We start from the raw sequence: 22,377 nt of genomic DNA on the forward strand, positions 1-22,377 counted from the left end.
GTTACGGACGGAGATCTCCGGCCATTTAAACCCCAGTCGAAAAGCAGTTTTTTTTTTTAATCAAAGTTAAGCTGCTTTTCACCTGCCAATTATCTCGGGTGCAAAAAGAATCGGTCGTAACAAATACGGGGTGGCCGGTGCGTGCGGGGAGCGGGACACAAGGGCAACGAAAAATTGGCCGGAGATCTCCGGCCTGGGTAGACGACAGGTTAAACGTCAGAAATAGTGGAGCTGACTTCGATTAGGTACAAAACTGTGGTTGGAAGTTGGAAAGAACTAAGTATATTGCTTTTATTGCCACGAATAACGTAACGGGTGCCGAATTAAATAGGAGCGTTTTCGTGGTTGCATATATGTCTGTGATCTCACCTTTAGTACGCTCTCGTCTTCAGAATGGCAAGAGCTTTGCAGCGTGACGTCAGCAACCTGGCCGGCCTGCGATACTATCAACACCTTCATGGCTTGGGATACTTGACGCCCGGTTAGAACGGCCGTGTTCAGCACCTCCCAGTTCTGGAACAAAATAAACCATGATCAGATAAGAGAGGGAAATATGTTAGCATTTAACTCAATACAATAGGGTCATTAGCAAAGTTTTTGATGTCAACCGTACACAGAATTTACAATTTCTATTTATTAACGCATTTTTATTTTATTTTATCCTGTCTACAAAGTTAGCGGTCGGTCTAAAATATACCTATCAGTTCCGGCAGGATGGGCATGAATACTTATTTCTTCGAATTTTATGTGTTGTATATGTATCAACGATTATTTAGTATTCTAGTATATCGCTTAACTTGTGACTAATCGCTCCACTTATAGGAACTTTTAGATACGCGTACGAGTTGGCACTACAATGAAATGGTACAAAAACTTGTATTGAACACGAAGTTAGAATGGTCAAGTAGCAATTAACTTGTGGTTTAACCGATTACATTTCCCGTTCGTACAAAACGGACACAGTACATTTAACAGCTATGGTTTGTTGGCTAGTTACATTGTTAAAGAGCCTTGTATCCTGTTTGGTGTGATTATCCAATTACCTACGTTAAACCAGTCTGTATAATTGTCGTGGGTTGACAACGTGAGAAAATAGCACGAGATGCTTTTTGTACGTTTTGGTGCTATTATGAAACCAGTTAACAGGATGCTAGTTACAGACTATAATAATGGGATAACTATTGAATGATCAAGAACGAAAGAAAAATACTACATATAGTAAAAAATAATAAGTAAAGAGACACCCTTAATACGTAACAATTAGTATCTTCTAGTAGGTACCTTGCATACAAAATAGCCCTAGCAACTTAACTACCTATTACAATCATCAAAAAAGTAGGCCCATTTTCATAATAGGTAATCCTAGCTTAAATCTCCGTAGATTTCCTTGGAGTGGCTTTTAACCTTGATCGACTCCCAATCCACTGTAATTAACCACTTTGAGTCCTATAATTTGATAATTATACCTACATGTAACAGACAATCATTATGAGAAACAATTATAAAAATTCCCTTTCTACAAGTACGAAAATTACCTACTTGGAATCCCCTGTATATTTTATTATGCACGAGAATTATTAGTTGATACCCGAACCGTATAAAAAACACAATAAATGTAAAAACAAAGGAGTTAGGAGGTTTGTTGTAGGGAGGTACTTTCTAATTGTATGGACATGCAATACATTAATCAGAGGCGAACTAATCAGAATCCGTAGCCGTCTTCAATATCTTCGTCCTTTGTTAATCCATTTGGCGTTGCCTCAATGGGGCCTGGGATGAATAGAAGTCCTTTCAGTGTTCTATCTAAGCTTAACCAAGTCCGGCCAAGTTAATTAAGTTTAGGCCATACAGGTTCTATTCATTAATTTCAAAGATGCATCCCATTTCTTGTATGTAGGAATGAGAAATTACTAATTAGGTAGGTATATCGATCATTATCATTCGCCTATCTCAGCGTTTTTCTCATGGTGATACATATTATATCTACTCGTAATGAGTACCTACATACTTATAAGGGTTCGTTTAGAGCCTACTTATTACCATAATTTGGCGTTAGCATTAATCACTTGAGATTTGTGATTGAGAAGACGAGATTATATATGGATTATATACTTACTTATAGAATGGATTTACCGGCATCGGTGTCCTGAACGATTGTTTGAAACTAAGGCCGCCCGAAGGCTTTCTAACTTGGCGTATCAACCGCTGTCATAGGAAACTATTTAGGTAAATCCAAGTGTTTGTAGATACTATATGGATACGAAACTTGGATTGCTGTAATTATCCAAAAAAAAACGTAAGCCCTTATTAACAAAAATCCCAGTCGATATTTCTGAATGCCTAATATGCACATGCAGAGGGTCTGCCGCGAACCACGTTCGATGTGTTGCCTCTCTGTCGCACTTGTAAATTCGTACGTAAGTGTGACAGGGAGGCAACACGTCGAACGTGTTTTTTTTTACCCTAATCGACACAATAGCAATCCGTGTCCGAATTGTGGCGTGAATTTACAACCGTGAGTGTTTACCGTGCTCTTAGCTCGCTAGGGTTAGTTGGTGTACTGTTGATTTATTTAAACCCAGTACGGAATTTACTGTCCATGTCAGTTTGTCTTGTCTCCTAGCTAAATGGCACAGATAGAGACAAATTAAGTAAATAAATAGAAGACACGCGGCTAAAGTCGCTTTTACTTTGGTGCCGCGGAGATTGTGCATAGAAGGTGTACAAACGTATGAGTCATTTTGCGTCGCTTTGTGCCTCCTACTAAACCCAAATAGGCAAATAATCAATCATTATTTTTATTACATCAGTAACAATAGTAAAGTATCGTTACGTAAATAACGGCACTCTCTTCCAACAGTTCTAACAAGTTCATTCAACAACTCGACGTAATTGCATTACACGGAACAATAATGACAGTGTGCACTTAATCATTCATGTAGTTCAATTAGTTTAATCATTTTGGGCAGTTAGGTTGAGAGTTGGAGGGCGTTGAGTGTCCGTCAGTGGGCAGGTTCTTATTGCCATTGCCTAGGGGCGTAGGCGAGCGTTCGAGTTAGACGATTTTGTGTACTTAACGATACCTTCAAGACTCGTTAGAATAATGCTTTGTACCTTGACCATAGAGAATATTAAGGCTAATGTAACCCTGTGGATGTTGGAGAGAATGTTGGTTTAAAGGTTATAAGGGCGTATGACCTGGAGCCCTATCACGTAATCCGAAATTCCCCTTAGCCCCCCTATAGATCTTCCATTAATTAAGTTAAAGAGATAGACATAGGTACTAATCTTTTAATGTAAGGTTTCGCGGTGACTCCTGTTTTTGCATTGAATGCCTTTAATTATACCTTATTAAGGATTGGCATGTTGACAATGTGCAATTAACACCTCGATTGCAATTGTTGCAGGTAACTGAAGGCTAAGTTGTCCATGTTTTATTTTCACGCCGGGGACAGCCACTAGTATAAAGTAAAGTAGGTTCGACAGAGGCAAAGCCTCGCCTCGCTTACACCTATTGGAATATAAGGCCAGGGCCTACTGAAGCACGGCTCACAGGCCCGAGGCTCAGAACTCGGATAACCCGGGTTAATGAGCTTGGCGCTAATATGAGATAAAGTAATTGCTTAATAAATGTTATTCTCTAACTTCATTAAGACGAGACCGCACACTGAGCCCTATGCAAATTGAGTTACATTACAACAGCTTGTCTATTCAGCGATGTTACCGTGAGATAGAGATCTGTTGTGACTATTAATATCCAATATACTCGTACCTATTTAAATGATGTCTACAGATGTTATCGATCCATGTTAATATGTTTGAATATAAATGTTTATCAAGTTCATGGAACGCCATATCAATATTAAAACAAGAGGTCTGGCTTTTATGAAAGGAAATTGGAGTTTATATTAGGTGAAATTATTTCTGAGAGTTATATCCCTGAAGGAATAAGAGGCTAAGGATATTTTCGTGAATTGTGAGCCGTAAAAGTCCGTTAATATTACTAACGATAAATGCACAAGTTTCAAACAATCTATGTAATAGTACATTATTGTCGAGGCTCGGAAGTAGCTACTTGCAGGCTGAGGATTCGTTTTAAACGGACGACCTTGGGAGTCCGTTTAATTGAATCCGAAGCCAGCAAGTAGCCTTCCAGCCGAGTCATATATAGTGCTTTTCTCAAAAATGGTGCAAGAAATATAAATATCATAGAAATATTTTACAAAAGCAACGTTCTTACGTATATATTTTCACAGAAAAAAGTAGAAACAATTGAAAAAATTAGCTTTGCCGCCTTTTTTTTTTTTATAAAAAAATAGAAGTGTATTTTTCTGCCGAAAATACGTCAACCTATTTGAGACAGCTAAATAGTCGCGGTACTAATCATCTGTTTGGCTGTTTAACGGGCCTGTGCCTTCATTTGATATGGCCATTTCAACTTTTAAAAAGTTTGGAACTCGACAAATAATGGAATTTGTATGCAACATTGCAGTCCCGAAATCGAGACTGCAATGTTTTTAACTTTTTAATTTTTGACTGACCATAAACTACGCGCTTCGCGACCTATTTTTTAAACGGCAAAGTCGACTTTGCCGTCCATTTTTGAGAAAAGGAATTTTATACACGAACAATGGGAAATCTTAACAGCAGGGTGTAAAATAAGGTGGTTCGAATATACCCTCCCTTCTGCTGCAGTCGGATAAAAATAGTTTTAAACGTACGCGATAACGTCAGAATTTATCCAAATTTCGTTGGCATTAGCGAGCTCGAGACTTGGTGCGAACTCGCGAGTGGGCGTGCTTTCCTTAGCCACCATTACCGCGCGATAAAGCTACCATTAGGCCACTTCATTCATACTAACAGCGCACGATTAAATGTTAATCTCTAGGATTTGTTACAATAACGTGCTCTAGAGATTCTACCCAAGAAATAATATTATAAGAATAATCTAAGGCGACCAACCGTCGAAGGGGTTAACTAACCTTTTTTTGAGCAATTTCGTACATAAAAGCAAGCCGGCGCCGGCCGCAAGGACTCGCCAAAAGCCTATGAAACTCGATAAAGATGTCGTTATAGCAATAAAAGGAGCTCCCTTCGTTTCATTAATTACGTAGAAAATACGTTGCGGCTAATTTATGACGGTATCGGACCGCTCAATAAATTGCTAATTTGGGACACTTCACCTAACGACAATACGGGCGCGTGTCTGAGGAAATGTTCATTCGAATTCTGGTGCCGAAATAAAGAATTATCTTGTATGAATCCATAGCTATAAGACTCTATGATCTGAGTTCAGAAACCATAATGAAACCGTATAGTTTGAAAGCGCACTAAACAAACACTACCCCAATCTAGTTCCAATTAACTATTTAACGCATAGGTAATTCATAACTCACTATTTAATTTATTTAATTTCTAGTTCAATCACTTAGGCAGTTGATTCTAAAACTTGATATACAAATCTCATAGAGTCGTTTGTAATCCGTGGATAACACAAATGCTTAGGTATTCAAGTTTTTATATCGTCTATTTCTCGGGCCTCTTTCGGCAGGAGCGCTACGCTGTAGGTAAGGTACGTAACACGTGAGTTTCACCGGATTTATGACTAGATATTTATTATTAATTAATCAAATAAACTTACCTTGGAAATTGGCAGAACTGCTTGTATATCATCTTTTTCAATATCAAGCCTCGTAATAACTCGGTGTTCATGAGGTGGCTCCTCGCTGGCCGTGGTGGGCACAGGCGATGCTGACAGCTTGGCAGACCAGTTGAGCCTCGCCGTGCCCCGACCCGAGTCGCCCTCCGAGCCTTCGGCGTCGCCCTCTCCTTCGGCTCCTACTTCCACCAGCCAGGTCAGGACTTCCTCCCAACCGGGGCCTGCGGGACCGCTTACGTCCTCCTCTTTCCTGTTAAAAAGACATTGATTTAAAGTTCGAGCAAGCAATAGATGGCAACACAAACTATCAGTTAGGTAAGTAGTTTATAAAAATAAAATCAATCAACGAACACGCATTTCAGAAAAACCGGCCACGGACCAATTTGCAGAGAGGGAAACTAACAATTGATAGTGCTAGATATAATGAGCAGCAATTAAGGATAGATCGTGTCAAATGTTATCTTAAAATTATTAACACGTATTCGGAGATATAGCGTTTACTGTGCAAAACTATCATGAAATTAGTCTGCTTTAATGGATAATAAGCTTTATTTTAAACACCGCATCAACTTGTTCGTTTTAGCTATTATTGCACTTGTTTAGTAATTTCTAAGCGTACATAGGAGTGGTAGTAAAAGTCGTAAAAACTTTCATATATCAGTAGAACAAGGTTTCTAGCGGAAACTCGACGCTAAAAGCAATAATAAGTTGAAAAGTCGTGACGCCAAGTTTCATTAAGCTGCAAAATGCGGCAACCGCCAGGCAGATTTACTACTCGGGGAATGCAACCTTAGGTATTACATGCCTAGTCGTGAACGAAATTGTGAACAAATCCTACTGGGGAAATGAGAACGTGGCTTTATTTTATTGCGGAATACCTACTGAACAGGAAATAAATGTTTACATTTTGAACGAAACTCGTAAAATAAATGCAAGTTATAAATTAGAGTAACGTAGGTAAATTCTTCGTGTATCTAAAGTCGTTATTTTGTTAATTAAGTGAAATTAAATTGTAATTGTTGTCAAAATATATTTTAGAGACTAAAACATTGTTGCCTGCAATTCATTAGAAAATATGCTAGTCACGCAAGCACGGCCGTGGGCAATATTTCACGCTAAATAATTGAGGATAAGCCGTTATTCCAGCGAATCGCCAAGATTTGTCGCAGCAGTTGACCCATTTACTTATAATAGGATCGCGGAAAGCTCGAAAGTAGGGTTGAGAAAATAGAAATGGAATTGGATCCTTTAAATCCGCCCTGCAGTCCAGTCGGGCCGAGGTGGCGTTGATGCACACCGCACTGAGATTGCGATCCCGTTCCTGTCCTATCGCCGACTAGCGTTTATGAGGTTTACTTACATTCCTTGTAATGATATTGCCGAGCAACTACTGCAAACTGCGTGCCAACTCGGCTGAGCAAATTAATTTGTAGAAAATGCTGCAAATAATACGTACTGGCCGTTTTGATGTTTGTTTAAGCAATAAACATTGGTACTGTGTGAGATAAATGCTGTAGGTAAATGTAAACACAACGTGCAATAAATGTATTACTTATTATACTTTGTATTACTTTATTATTTTTATTAGAGATAATATAATATGCTTCTGACCAGTAAGACGTAAAAAACCGGCACTAAGTAGGTATAAGTAGGTACCTATAAAAATCCGCATCAAGGAGAATACAAGTATCAAAGTATCTAATAATAGGTACTACAGGTACCCACCTAGCTGTAGTATTAACTATTATAGATGCCTACGTATTTGATACTAAAAACAACCGTAAAGACATTTCATATGTATTAAAAAGAAGTCACATTTCCCCAGTTAACCTCTCTACTCAATCTTAGTTTTTACTTCAATTTTATGCACCTAGTTAGCGAAAGTGAGCCATTAAATATGTAATAAAGCGCTCACGTTTGTCCGTTGTCGTCGCTGAGGGGCAGCTCAAGGCGCGTGACGGTGACCTCCGCCGTCACCGCCCAGCGCGAGTTGGCTGCGTTCACGCTTATCAGCTGCAGGCTCGACTTCACTTTCATTCTATAATTATAAAGAGCTCACGTTTGTTCGTTGTCGTCGTTGAGGGGCAGCTCGAGGCGCGTGGCGGTGACCGTGGCAGCGCGCGGCTTGATGTCCGCCGTCACCGCCCAGCGCGAATTGGCTGCGTTCACGCTGATCAGCTGCAGGCTCGACTTCACTTTCATTCTATAATTATAAAGAGCTCACGTTTGTTCGTTGTCGTCGTTGAGGGGCAGCTCGAGGCGCGTGGCGGTGACCGTAGCCGCGCGACGTTTGATCTCCGCCGTCACCGCCCAGCGCGAATTCGCTGCGTTCACGCTGATCACCTACAGGCCCGACTTCACTTTCATTCTACAATGATAAAGAGCTCACGTTTGTCCGTTGTCGTCGTTGAGGGGCAGCTCGAGGCGCGTGGCGGTGACCGTGGCGGCGCGCGGCTTGATTTCCGCCGTCACCGCCCAGCGCGAGTTAGCTGCATTCACGCTGATCAGCCGCAGGCCCGACTTCACTTTCATTCTACAATTCAAATACACTGTTTAGAACCGTTCAACTCACCTAAACTATATAAAACGATTACACAGGCAAAATAAATTACAAATTATTGATTGGTGGTATGTATTACCCTATTCGAGTTCCTATATAGAGCTCTGTGTATTTGGACGACATGATGCATTGCTGTATATCATGTACATGACACTACTTGAAGGTACAGACTCGAAATTACTATAGGTCTAACAGTGGTCTAACGTTTAACTGAGGTGTTTGGTAAGAAATAATGTTATTACTATTATGAGCCCATAATTATTGTGCCACTGCTGCGCAAAGGCAGGCTCTAATAATGTTTTTAAATAAGTAAACATTTAATGTATAAACTAGTTTTAGTTCCAAACTCACCTACCTTCGACAATAAAATCCCTGCGTAACTTCATTACCAACTGCCTGAGATAAGTGGTCTTGGTGATAGACCAATGAGTGGTTTCAGGAAAAATACAATCAACAACAGTCGCGGGTGGCAGATATTTTTCGCACTTTGTTCTTTCCGCTAATATTGATACTGATACTGTACACTGTCCTCGATAGAAAATTGAATGACAAGTGTTTTGCCTTTTTAGTAAAACTTAAAATACTTAATATTAAATTTTTACAAAAAGGAACTGAGCTCTATCTCGGCGGCAGACAATAGCGTGCCAGAAGGCTGGCGGTATTGCAACGCTGGACGGCGATGCCAATGCAACAAATAGTTTTCGAACTTTTTGTAACTCTCGAGCGCCCCAGCTGTCGAGTTTTTGCGTAGCTAAAACACACCATTTGGCACTAGGTAGAGGAATTTTATATGAACATTGCTTTCAAAGTTGGCGAGAAAGCGCTGTCTGAACTTGCAGCCGAAAGGTCAACTAAGGGCTATGTCCCATTGCCCTTTTTAACTGCTGATTTAAACTCAAATTCATATTGAACACGTATTAAAATACTTCTATATCAATTTATTCATAACTAAAGATCGATGATTGAGATATAAGAATTACGTAACTCGGCATAACGAAATATACGACCGTACTAGACCCTCCCTAATAAATCCTATTCAATATTAATCGCTCTCTTCAATATCGGAACATATTTCTATACCTCCTAAACCGGACCGCTCTGAATGGACGTCAGGTGTTAGTAAGAAGCTTTGTACGATCATCATGTCTTATTCCAAACGAGAACATAAAATCCTGATAAGATAAACCAGTATTAAACATAACCACAAGATATGCACAAGATCGGTGACACTTATCAGTTGTCGTTTCAAAAAGAATGTTTACACTGGTTTATTAGAGTCAAATGCTCACCTGAGGCCACTATAAACAATGAGATTGACAATTAGGATTCGCGCCGCATCAGATGCGAATTAAACCAAAATCAATCCTATTAGCGCATAAATTGAGCCTCATCCGTCGTTTATATGTATTTCAGAAAATATTTCTCGTTCAGTCCTAGTATCCGTACATCAAAGTATAAATTCGGCACCTAGGCTGCCTAAGCCGGTGCAGTATAAATTTCCATTTAGGCGAAAAGCTTTAGTCCTGTGCTCGCCGCTCGTAACTCAAACTTGGCACAGATGTACGGTGTTACAGCAGGTGGTGCGCAGGGCATACTTGCGCCGCCGAGATTCCCCTATTATAGACCCACCCTCTAGATAGATAGGTACTCATAACTCATAACCTTACTTTTTTCATAAGAAGTTAGTAGAAAAAAGTATTTTTACTCGATTTAACACATATACCAACCACATTTAGGAATTGGTTTTGGCTCTAGTAAGTATCTAAACTTAGGGTACATAATTATGATCATACAAAATAAGCTTAGACAGGCTGTACATTTATTGTGACTGTAAATATTATAAAATATTTTCGCAAGAAATATAATTAATGAATTTTCAATAAAGCAGCAACATGAGTTAGGGTGGTATTCCACCTATCAACTTTCTTTGCCCAATGTGTATTGCGTCTCTCATTTTGCTTTAATGAGAGAGTGAGACGCACTTACATTACATTGGATAAAGAAATTGGACAGGTGGAATACCACCCAAAGCTAATACCAATAGCAGCAAAGTAGCAACGGTAGGTACGTAGTATATTTACGCCGATCGAGTAACATCAACTATAGTTTACACGCTGCGGGCTTAGCAACTAAGGCTTCTGTGGTACGGCTTAGCAACAACCATGTTGAGGTAAGCACAATCTGATAGGTAGACTGTGAAATCCGTTTATTGTTCAATTATTACTAGCTAATATTCAGGTGTATAGGACGTGACCAGGATGACTATCGATGATCGTTAAACGAGAATTAAATATATTATACAAATTAAAAATGTATTGGCATGACAAATTGGAACGAAATGATCGATAGTCACCCTTTCCATGCCATCCAATTATAGGATTAATTAATATTCCCAAACAGTTTAACCGCGAGGAAAATACCAAGGTAGGTACTAACCTCACATAGTTTATGCAACTGTAGTTGCACGCTGTAACACTTATTTTATCATAATAATAGAGGTCACTGAAAAATATCAAACAAAAGCAAAGGAAATCAAATCCAAATGAACGTTATTAAATATTTATCAAAATCATCATTTCTTCTTCCTCGCGTTATCCCGGCATTTTTGCCACGGCTCATGGGAGCCTGGGGTCCGCTTGACAACTAATCCCATGATTTGACGTAGGCACTAGTTTTTACGAAAGCGACTGCCATCTGACCTTCCAACCCAGAGGGTAAACTAGGCCTTATTTGGGATTAGTCCGGTTTCCTCACGATGTTTTCCTTCACCGAAAAGCGACTGGTAAATATCAAATGATATTTCGTACATAAGTTCCGAAAAACTCATTGGTACGAGCCGGGGTTTGAACCCGCGACCTCCAGTTTGCAAGTCCACGCTCTTACCGCTAGGCCACCAGCGCTTCCTAGGCCACCAGCGCTTCAAAATCATCATTTAAAAGTCAATTCTACCAGCCGACAATGCCAACATAAGGAAACAACTCAAAATTTGCATCCTGAGTTTGCATCGGGTTTGCATGCATTACTTTGCCCTACATGTGGATAAAAAGCAACTATCTCGTGAGTTTTTGAATAATCAAGAGAGCCTTCACCGTGTGGTGTGGTGAAAAGAATTTTTCATATTCTCACTATATTTGTGAATACCTTATCTTATATGAAAGTTCAGCGCTTAGATTACCCCGAATTGCTTGGTGGCGCAGTACTAAATAACATTTAGCGTTGGCCCGGCCGCTGGGGCTTGCACCACTGCATACGCGAGCTGATTTAATTTTAGTGTTTTGCAAAACTATCATGCAGCATGCAACCCAGGTGCAGTATAATGTAAATATCTGACCGTTATATAACAATATAAATATTTACCTTGAACCTTTTTATTCCAACCATACCATAAAATCAAATTCACGTTCCTGTACACATTATCCAATGTCAATGACAAGTAATTGAGACCTTTTCAAAGCAAAGAAAGTACAAAGATGAATAAGGTGGTTTCAGTAGGTATTCTTAGACCAACTGCTGGGAAAGAGCGAGTCAGATTTGCACACAAGGACGAAGAGAGTGCATTTGGTATGAAGCTCAAAAAAGCAGACTTACGTACTAGATATTAATTACTTTTGTTGCTATTTTATTGACATTTAGAATCGATTCCAGGATTTTTAGGCTAGGTTTTTTTATATTTGTTTATGTAAAATTATTATGGTATAAATTGACATGTTATAACAATTCCATATTATTTCAGAATAATAATGATAGCATTGCTTTGCAGTTTCTTTCCTAATTAGCATAAGATGATATTTTATATTATAACTGATGATTCTAAAGTGCTTGTTGTCTACGAGAAGAAATAATACCTATATTGAGTTAAAAGTCGATTATCATGCGTAAAAACCTGACAAAAGCGTAAATATCTGAAGTACCTATCTAGTTACTTTTAGTACCAGCACTAAATATCAGTTAATGATATTTCGTTGGAGGTCGGTTTAGGCCTCGGAGTAATTAACAATGGAGCCGCCATTAACAGGCGTTCCCCTCTGTCGAAAATAGGCGGCCAATGGTCAACAACTTGTCAACCATATGTATGGACTGACGTTTATCTGACATGACGTACCTATACATTTGATGTGCCCCTCCCCCGCAAAAAACGGCAGACTATTTTGTACCGAAAATTTTAGACATGGCGTCTCCGTTGGTTATATCCTCTAAGGTTTAGGCCCCATACTCGTACCGCACGCGCCACAATGTATCATGTTAATTTAATTACAATACTTCGTGTGTAAAATGTAAAGCGATCATGCAAAGCGAAGAGACGCATGAATGTAATGTAATAATTGCTATCATAGATATCATTGGACATAACAAATTGATTGATTTTGCAATTAGAGTAAAATTTAACTTCAAATAATTGACACGCCATTGCGCGGTCCTTGTATTAAATGAACTTCAAGGGAACATTTTCCATGTCAAAGAAAAACTTTTTAGGGTAACTATTAGGTATTCTAGCTTAACTCGAGCATCGAGAGTAATTGAGACAAAAATCATAGCTACTGGAATATAGAAGGGTGTAATATTATAATAAATGTATAAGTAATTGCCTAATAATATCTGGACGATTTAAACTAAAAATTGGAGAGCACGATAGAAGGAAAGCCGAAAGCTTGTGAAAGCCGAGAAAATGTTACTTAGATCAAACGAACGAAGGAAAATACAGACGTGGAGGAGGTAGAAGAGCTTGCACTTAGAATAAAAAACTGGAAGGATTATGTGCACCGACAAGAGATTGTTTCTTACCTTGGAATAAATAAATGAAGTTCAATAGGTAGTTGCCGAAGAACGAAGCTGCTTAACATATCAAACGGCAAAGTTCCCGAGAAGCAATCTTTGATAACTAAGCCGCTTGGGAACTTATCAGACTTTAGAAAGATCTTATCTTTTTTTTTGTATTACTAGTTATTTCAAGAAAAGCTTCTTCCAAATGAACGCTTATTCTTTTACTTGAGGTACCATTACTAAATTTTGTTTTACTCGTAATGTATTATTTTCTTCTAACTTATGTTGGTAAGTAGGTATACGTAATATTATTGATCAGATGATGTTCGTGGGTAACCGTTACGGTAATTTTAGACTAATATGAAATATAAACTTTTTCAGTACGGTATTAACAGTACGGCAGGTAGGCACTTAACAGAGTAAAATACAAAGCATTATACCAAAATATTTCACTCCATAAAAAAAAATCGATCAGCGTCAAAGCTTTGTAAAATTTTAACACTTACTGAAGAGCTCGTCGCTATAAACAAACAGCTTCTCAGTCATTTATTGCCCAGCCCACTTGAAGCTGTGGCCACGGTAAACTTTTAACGGGCGCGGCCCGGGCGGCTCAGCCGAGTGTCCAAGACCTGAATTCCCATTGGCTTTGCGAGGGCCAGCAAGTTCTCGGATAACCAGTGTAACTTGATCTCGAGATTCATAACAACTAGGTACGTGTAATCATAAAGCTTTACTGGTAGGCCAGAGCTTACGACTTGCATGTGCTCGGTAAATGGTCGGAATGACACCCCAGCCCAGTGCTTCGGCCCAGACGCCGCAGCCCATAAAATGTTCGACCACACTCGATACCGCCTCGTCTATTCCACGTACCGCAACTTAAAGCATATTTAGTACCCAGCTTAGGATGATACACTGATTTGAGTTGGCACTACAACCACAGCATGGTTGGAGGCATATTAAATAGCATAAACGTAATTATGATTATCACCGTTCAGAGTGCACGGGAACGATTTTCAATTAAACATCCCACATAAAAGTCACATACACTTAAATAAAGCTAAAATGTAATGTCGCGGTTGAATCCCTGGCAGTACGAGTACAGTTTGAACTTGAAGATCGTTCCCCCCGTTCCATAGGAATTAGGATGTTATCACGGCAAAATTCGCGTTTCGTACGTATGTTGTTGCTACCTTAGCTAATGTATATAGCTTCAAATATGAAATGCTGCGTTTTCTACTAGTGTTAATTTTATACTCTAGGTTGTGACTCCAATACTTAGATTTTATTAAGTTTCCTATATTAATATTTTGTTATTATTGTCGTCTTGTGTCGAATCTCACAACAACTACTAAGTACTCCCACACATGGAACGATGTCGGTGACACTCAATAAACCTCGTTGGGTGGGACTGTAAACACGGATTCTACCAAGTTGAACTGACGTAATAGAGAGACAGACAAGTTATTCGGGCGTCGTTAACGTGAAGTGGCTTTTGCAGTGACATTGCATTTCGGGCGCCACGCGCTGTCAGCGGCAGAGATCTTGGGTGGCGCCGTGTCATGTCATTTTGATATTGCTCACTCCTTTTTGGAAATATTTACTATTTTGTTACACTCCTACTTAATAAATGAAATGAAATTAATGTCTACTTTATGTAGATTACTCACCTGATAACAACGTGTCCGGTGGAATGAGCGGCATCCCGTCGGACGACAAAGGGCAGATGTAATCGGGAATGCGGATATAATGGCGCTCTTGGTAGCAGAAGTGCTGAAGCACCAGCGCGCGCCTCACGGTATCCAGCTCTTGCCCCTGCTAAAGTGACGACTCCCAGAGGCCACGCTGGTTGCACAGAAACCCGCCCACAAGCGCCTTCCCCGGATTCTCCACTACTAGCTTCAGCAGCGCTATACGCTAATCGCACTGTTCGAGGCGGCCGCTTTCCTTTACCATCTGCTGGCCACCAAGATGCAGGAATCGTCAGCTCAGCCAAGCAAGCGCCCTCTTCCCCTTCTGGGCCACATGTTGCTGTCAATGACTTTGTGCCTAAAGTAGCGTGTAATGTTATGCAAACTCTTCTAGGTCGAGTGGCAGCTCTTCTAGCTCCCCCTTCTCCACCTGTATGAAAGAGCACACGCAGTACGGGCGCATCTCGAGGGAGTTCTCTAAACACTAAATGTGCTGATACGTCAAGTCTGTGTGCTGTCGCTTCTTGTAGTTCGACTAGAGTTGCGTTTCTTCTTGGCGGTTCTAAGGGATCAGGTACCGTGTAGCGCGCTGGCACTGTTTGTTTGGTGGAGAAGGGTCCATATGTGGCGCGAACAGAGGCTGGTGCCGACCCCTGAAGCACTGTGAATCGGTCCAGGGACAGCAGAGCTCCAGGCAGAGCTGTGCCCATCGGTTCTGGAGGTGGTCCCGCACCGGTCCATCTTGCCGTGTGCTTTAGAAAAAAACCGCTATCTTTGTTTTCAAAGTGGACCTCTACGCCGAGAACGGTACCTGGAACAACCAAACGAGGACAAATTAATTCACAGAAAAAAAATCAAGACAGAAGATAAAGATATCTAACAACAAAGTTACTAATCAAGTTATGGCATAAGAAAAAGCTCCTTAAATATTTCATTCGGTTTGTCGTGGCCAGATAAAGCGCGTCGTGGCGTAACGCGCTGGCACCCTTCCAACTGCATTCTGCCCGCAGTGAGATGTCGCTTCTTTCTCACTTTGTTTACAAACATTCCGATATTTATAAGTTAGGAGTATATTTTTGGCTTAACGTAAAAACGTTACTTGATTCTTTACACATGCAAAGATGCCAAAAGACTCGAACTTTGCGGCAAACAAAACTATTTAATATTAACCTAAAACTAATATACGAAGTACATACTTTTGTATCGATTTTCTTAGAAAAAAAATTAGGAATGTAAGCCATTTGTGACAATGTGACTACAACAAGTGTGAAAGGTGCCTAAGCATATAAATACACAAATATACATTTTCACGAATGTAAAAATACGAGTAAGTTTATAAAGTATGGGAAGTCGTGAGTGGGTTCTTGTTGTGTATGACGGATGGGTCGTCACGTCACGTGTCAGGCACGACCTCGTTTAGGGAAGAGGGATTTATGTCACGTTTGTACCTAATGTTTATAAGAAATGGAAAGATCCTTTTGATTTCCTTGAATAAGATGAAAATGCGTGGAATAAAACTTTAGAGTTTGAACTGCATAGAATCACAATTTTGTTTCCTATTTTATTTAGAATACAAAACATGGATAAACTTTAAGAGGTACCTGCTCCGCTTTTCCAACTGTTTTATGAATTTACGCTTTACGTTAATAGCTGTGTAGTTATGCACGATTGTATTAGTTGAAAGACTTAATAGAAATATTTGTAAAGAAATGGCAAAATAATTCGACTAAGTATCTACTCAAAGTACCTATTATGATATCGATTTGAAATCTCTCGGTATTTATTATTAGGTACGGTACGGGGTTACCTCCCTCATTTACAAAATTGTGCCACAAGACGTAAAGTTCACAGCGCCTTGATATTACAGTGGAGACAGAAGCAGGTTCGCTGTATTAAAAAAAGAAAAGAAATACGAGTAGTAGGTAAATCTAGTGAAAATCTTGCGCGAATAATGCTACAATCCCAAGTATTTTAGACACACGCTCACTATGCTCAGTTTATTAGTAAATATGGTTTACGTTGCGTCTAGACCGTCGCGCGACATAGACGTAAGTACGTTCTGCTCCATTAGGAAGGCGTTTTCTCATTCGATATTTTGGATCAAATCGCTCGATTTCTTTAATCCTGATACCTTATTTGAAAAGAGACACATTTTTAAAGATACTAAAAACTTAACGTCAAAAAGTTATGACATGTTGCAGCCTAAAAGTTACAGCAAGTAATTTATAAATTCAAGAAAAATAAGTTCTTTGATAACTCACTAAGTTATAGTGTAAAAATCCCTTCACTAATGCATTACCGATATTGTCGATTCAACAGTTACTCTATACCTAGACGCCTAAATACCTAAATCACATGTTTGTTTCAAACATGGAGATCTGTAATTTTTACAAACAGCGAGTCCAATTCTGCTCGATATGCATTTTCTTTGACGTCATGCAATAAAACTCTATTGGCCGACGACCGACGTGCATTGCACAGAATTGCTCGAATTCGAGGAAAAGCGTCTAGCAGTCTTGTATGTACAGACGCGGCTTTATTCAAATAAATAAATATTTAGGTACGTAATAGTTATGTAAAACTGTGTAACCATTAGCATCTATCCCATATCATTACATTTACATAGGCACGTATGAAATGAAACGGAATAAGACACGGAATACGGATACCCTTCTTTTCTTTATTTGATATAATATATAAAATAATAAACCTACTCTTGTGTGCGTTCCATCCATCATCATCATTGCACCTTGTCAATCAAAAAGGACGTACACGCTGTACAGACGGCATACGTATACCACCCTCTCAGTTAGCACTCGGTCGTAGCTAACACCTGGGAAATGGGTAGGTACGGATAATAAAGAGCTTTAGCACGTGACGCAGTAGGAACAAAGAAAAATTCACAGCGCTTCCAACCCCATTCGAGATGATACGTCAGGCTGTTTGCAAAGAAACAACATGCCAATATGCGGCGAATGAAAATGCTTTTTCATTCGTGTTGTGGCACGGAGAAATGGAAATACGTGTACGAGTAAAGAGTAAACACCTTAATCGTTTTGTTTGAGCAAGAAATACCTATATTTATGTAGGTATGTTCTGTTGTACCGGGTGAAGCCCGGTTGATGAACAGGAGCAAATAATTAAACGGATGACTGCTTAGATATCCGGCCATTTATCCTTTTGATTGTTCCGAGGTTTAAAGTTAAGTACCTAAAATCTAGCAGTTAGTGATAAAATAAAACAACGCTTTTCATGACGACTTTTTTACTATAAACTAAAACAAGCTTTTTGCTAATTTACCAATGTACCTAGAATTACATATAATTAGAATTACATTTAAAAAAAAATTTATTTCTTTTAGGCACTTACCTATTAAAATGTAACAGTTTATACGTACCTATCTTGCTACTAGGTTTGACTGAGTTTAAAATTGTGTGTTGAAGAAATAATTAAAAAAAAACTTTGAACAAAAATTATTTATCATTAAACTCGATCTGCACGGCACGACGTAACCAAACAAAGCCAACGTGGAAAATGCCATTCTCTACAGGAAACCGGAAATAAAATGACCGCAGCGCCAAAATGAAAATGGGAAAAGATTTAAAAATAACGCTTCTGGTAACAGGCGTCCGATTCTGTTTTACAATTTGATACGGTTTTTTATCTTATTTTGATACGACCTCGACCGTGAGCATTACTCAGCGTTAGCGGCTCACGTTTGATTGGTGCTGACGAAATGGAATCAAAAGTCGTCTCATAACGTATTTCGCTCGCACTTATTAACACGACAATCCTTTTAAATTGTTAAATACAATCAACCTCCTTAACACTTATTGTAAAGGATACATATTAAGCTGTAGCTACACTTGCAAAACTGTCTTTAACTACGACAATATATTGGTTATTTGATAGAAGACGGCACGTTTGCAGATCAGTTAACAGTCCTATTGATTATTCAATTTGTAAGTACTTCACAAATTCGAAACATTTATGTCGTTGCATATTCAGGTTGCACGTATTCATGAATACCTATCGGTAAAATTTCAGAGTCCGTCGCATGACGTCACGGCCCGTGGCAACATCGCCTGACAAATGGACAAATATTTACCCGTTAATGACCAACACATTACCCAATACACTTTATTGTCGTGCTCGCTTCATCTGTCAAATTATAACTGTACCTACAATCGCGAATATTTCATTTCATAATGAAAATGAATTATTTTTCACTTGTTGGGCAGTGAACTAATGTTTTGCAAAGCTAATTGAATGAAAATGCGTCAGATCAGAATATCGCTTTGCAAGCCACTTAAACATACCTATATCAAAAGCAGAATGTGTATTTATGGCAATGTTTTAGCAGAATGAAAGAGAATATTCGGTAAAATAATGTTTTCATCATCATTTTTAATTTAAAGGTTTATTAAAAATTAAGAAAATTAATTTAGCGAAGTTGTTTGGACATTATTCACATTATAATTTTATTGTGTAGCGGCAAAATTCTGTAGCTAAGTATATTAACTTTAATCTGTGTAGATAAAAAGTAAATTCGACTCTTATCCTGTTACGAATAAGAAAAACATCTAATCAACATTAAATGTATTATGTTTCAAGGAAATTTTGAAGAATGTAAGTCATTTTATCTAATATTTCATTTCTTCGATTTTAAATAGGCGTTAAACAAAATGTCTATATTACTAAGGAATGAAATAAAATAAATATTGACCTAGACTACAGTGTCGTAAGTATTAAACCGAATGGAAACCTACATAGGACGTGTTTATTTGTGACTATAAAACGCTCATAAACCGAGTGGTGCAGTAATTCAGGCTGTAAATAAGCAGGAGTCAGAGAGTCTAGCCGTTTGCGTAGGGGTTGGCTTTTCTAGGATACGAGTAGATAAAGTTCTCAGAATTTCGTGTTGAGCTATACATCACTACCTTACACATTTACGATGTTATTACAGACTGATTAGGTATCAAAAGCTTCAGGCAAATAATAAAGGAATATTATCAATAATGTTCAGTAATTAACAATAATGTTCACATGCCTTTAACACTTTTCGCAGTTTTGCTAGAAGGAAATTAACCATCACCTAAGCTACTTATTTCGGCGCTTATAACATTATTCTTTGCCGACCCTACACCCACGCCGGAAAAGAACTTAAAGGGACGATTCTAAAAAGAGATAGCAATTTGCGAAACTTCCAGCTACAACAGTTCCGAAGATTTACGCTAAGCCTCAGGCGGCACCGATGCTTTATTAGATTATATTGCTTTTGAAATTAAATTCCGTGAGCAAAAAGTTACAGGAATTGAAATTAATAGGTACTTTGTTTATCACAATGCTATAAAATTGGAGCATTTTATTAGGTACCATTATTACCGAAACACTGACCCCCTTCTTCATAAAACTTTACAAGCCTCAGTTAGATAATTTATGTTTTATCTCTTTTTTATAAATACAATAAATCAAAATTACAGATTAAGACAAACGATTAATAGCTAATTGAGGCTTGTGGTACGAGTATATCTACGTTTTAGAATATGCCATTTAACAAGGATTCTAACCTGATTAAAATATTTGTGCAAAGGTTATTCATAACACTCAACAAGTCAACACAATCTTTTCTTTAGCGTTAAAACATACAACATTTTGTAGTAACCTGAGAATTCAGTAATTATCGGAAACAGTCGCCAAATTGTGGCAGAGATATAGCGTCGTTACAATTATAACTAACAAGTATCATGAAAATTCATGATTGTGGTTAATAGAAAGTAAACCTAAACCAATTATTAAGTATAATTTGATTCTGTGAATTTCATCATAAAATAACGATATTTAAGCCACAAAAGTTTGTGCAAAACGACAATAGACTGAGAAAATTGAGGTAAAAGAACGCCGCATAAAAAATAATGATCCACCCTCTGCTCACCAGAGAAGGGTGAAAACCGAGTAAATTGTTTGCCTCTTTCAATTTTACACAACGAAGCCACAATAACACTGCCTCATACATACTTGAGTTTGTAATTTTTACTGAGACTTTATGTCACAAAGGTAATATTTTTTCCTACATGAAATTAGAGAGATATTAGATAAATCCACAATGTTGAGATCATTTGAGACCATAAGTACCTAATGTAATACTTTTTTTTAATTTTCCTACTGTGAAAAACCAATTCCAAGTCTTTGAATTTTGAGAACAGGTGAGTAGATACTTATACTTTTTTTTTGAAGCGAAACTAAAAGTTGTCAGTCTGTGTAAAACTGACCAAGTCACATCTCGTTTGCTATTGACTTTGAAAAAATATAACTATATTTTTACAGTCCTCGTCTCAAGCTTAATGCATTGAAGTAAGTATATTCCATTTCTTATAATTTATCAAACCCAAATGATAGATGAAAGCCGTGTTTTATAAAACTACTTCGTCACGCAACCTAAAAGGGTGCCGCGGCATTTACGTGTATTAGTTCAAAGCCTTAGATGTAGATTTAAGCTTTGATTATGAAAACAAAAAGCCAACTAGTCGAAATAGGATCAAATAACAATAAATTAGGCAAAATTTTGAAATATATATTTACAACCTAGATAAGACGCAATGCGGTTCTGTGATGTTAGACGTGTATGTCCACTATTCTGTCTGTTTAGTGTACATTCCAAATGCATGACATTTAGTTAAGTTTCTTCATTTAAAACCCCGGCATGAGTTGAACGGTACAAAGTTGAGTCAAGTCTCATTACGGGCCATCAATAACCCGACATCGGCTGGAAGCTCCGACGACCGGCATGAGCCTCATGTTTGCGGCTTTACTTTACGGCCAAATCCTTGTATCGCATTTTACTGCTGAAACGTTGTAATAACCCTCTTTAGGGTTCCATGCAAGGGGGTACCAACGGTACAAGTACTAAGCCTTCGTTGTTCGCCTTCTGTCGTCGGGCTGAACTGGAGAACCGTAGGGATTAGGTAGGGTAGGGTAAATACTATTGAAAACGGGGCATTTACTATGTATATTTGTTTTGGCGAGTTCCCGATATTTCGGCACATTTGTACTATTTGTAGGTGCATGCCATCTTCACGGAGTGGAAATTATCATGTTAGCTAGTATAGTGTTTTAATAAAGATTTTGTAGTAAATAAAAATACATAAAACTAAATAACAAAAAAAAAATTAAAACTAACATGATTTTCAGTCGTACTTTATAAAACTGAATCGGGACTGAAAATAGGTAGATTCTGATCCTATGATACAGAACACAACACAACCCCTCCAACACGCTTGGCCATGTTTAAAAAAATATATGGATAGAATAGGGTGGCAGTACGCAGTGCCATCGTTATCTACCGAGCTTCTTTTGAGCCATTTTGTGATAAATTACTGTGCTGTACGAGGAATATCGATGTTTAACATATTGGAGAGCGTCCTTTCTTTAGAACTGTGCTAAGTATGGTTAAGTTGCTTTTTGGGTCACCGTAAAATCAATATTTATTTGAAGCCATATATATTATTTAGTAAATAAATACCCACGAGAGATTAGACGAAAATGCTAAAATATTATTTGGTAAAAAGCTAGGTTTTGATAGAAATTCAATAGATATATATTAAAACGGGTCATTTTAAGTCTAAAAACGCTCGATATGTTTCACTCCGTACCGAGGAGTGTCATCAGGAGCTTGTGTTGGCGGACCGGCGCAGACTCGACTCGGATTT

General features: G+C 38.5%; 1 protein-coding gene across 2 annotated transcripts in view; it reads right to left on the bottom strand.

The window, feature by feature from the left end:
- Positions 1-22,377, bottom strand: part of LOC134792783 (transmembrane protein 132E) — a 125,872-nt gene that overhangs the window by 16,419 nt on the left and 87,076 nt on the right. For both annotated transcript variants that reach the window (XM_063764118.1, XM_063764119.1), the window contains exons 2-5: positions 14,648-15,479; positions 8,049-8,192; positions 5,642-5,909; positions 370-513 (exon numbers count right to left, since the gene is read on the bottom strand). In XM_063764118.1, the coding sequence (XP_063620188.1) occupies positions 370-513; positions 5,642-5,909; positions 8,049-8,192; positions 14,648-15,479 (1,388 nt within the window). The remainder of the gene's footprint in view (positions 1-369; positions 514-5,641; positions 5,910-8,048; positions 8,193-14,647; positions 15,480-22,377) is intronic.

This window comes from Cydia splendana, chromosome 8, assembly GCF_910591565.1.
Source record: "Cydia splendana chromosome 8, ilCydSple1.2, whole genome shotgun sequence".
In the NCBI taxonomy this organism is placed as follows: Eukaryota; Metazoa; Arthropoda; class Insecta; order Lepidoptera; family Tortricidae; genus Cydia; species Cydia splendana.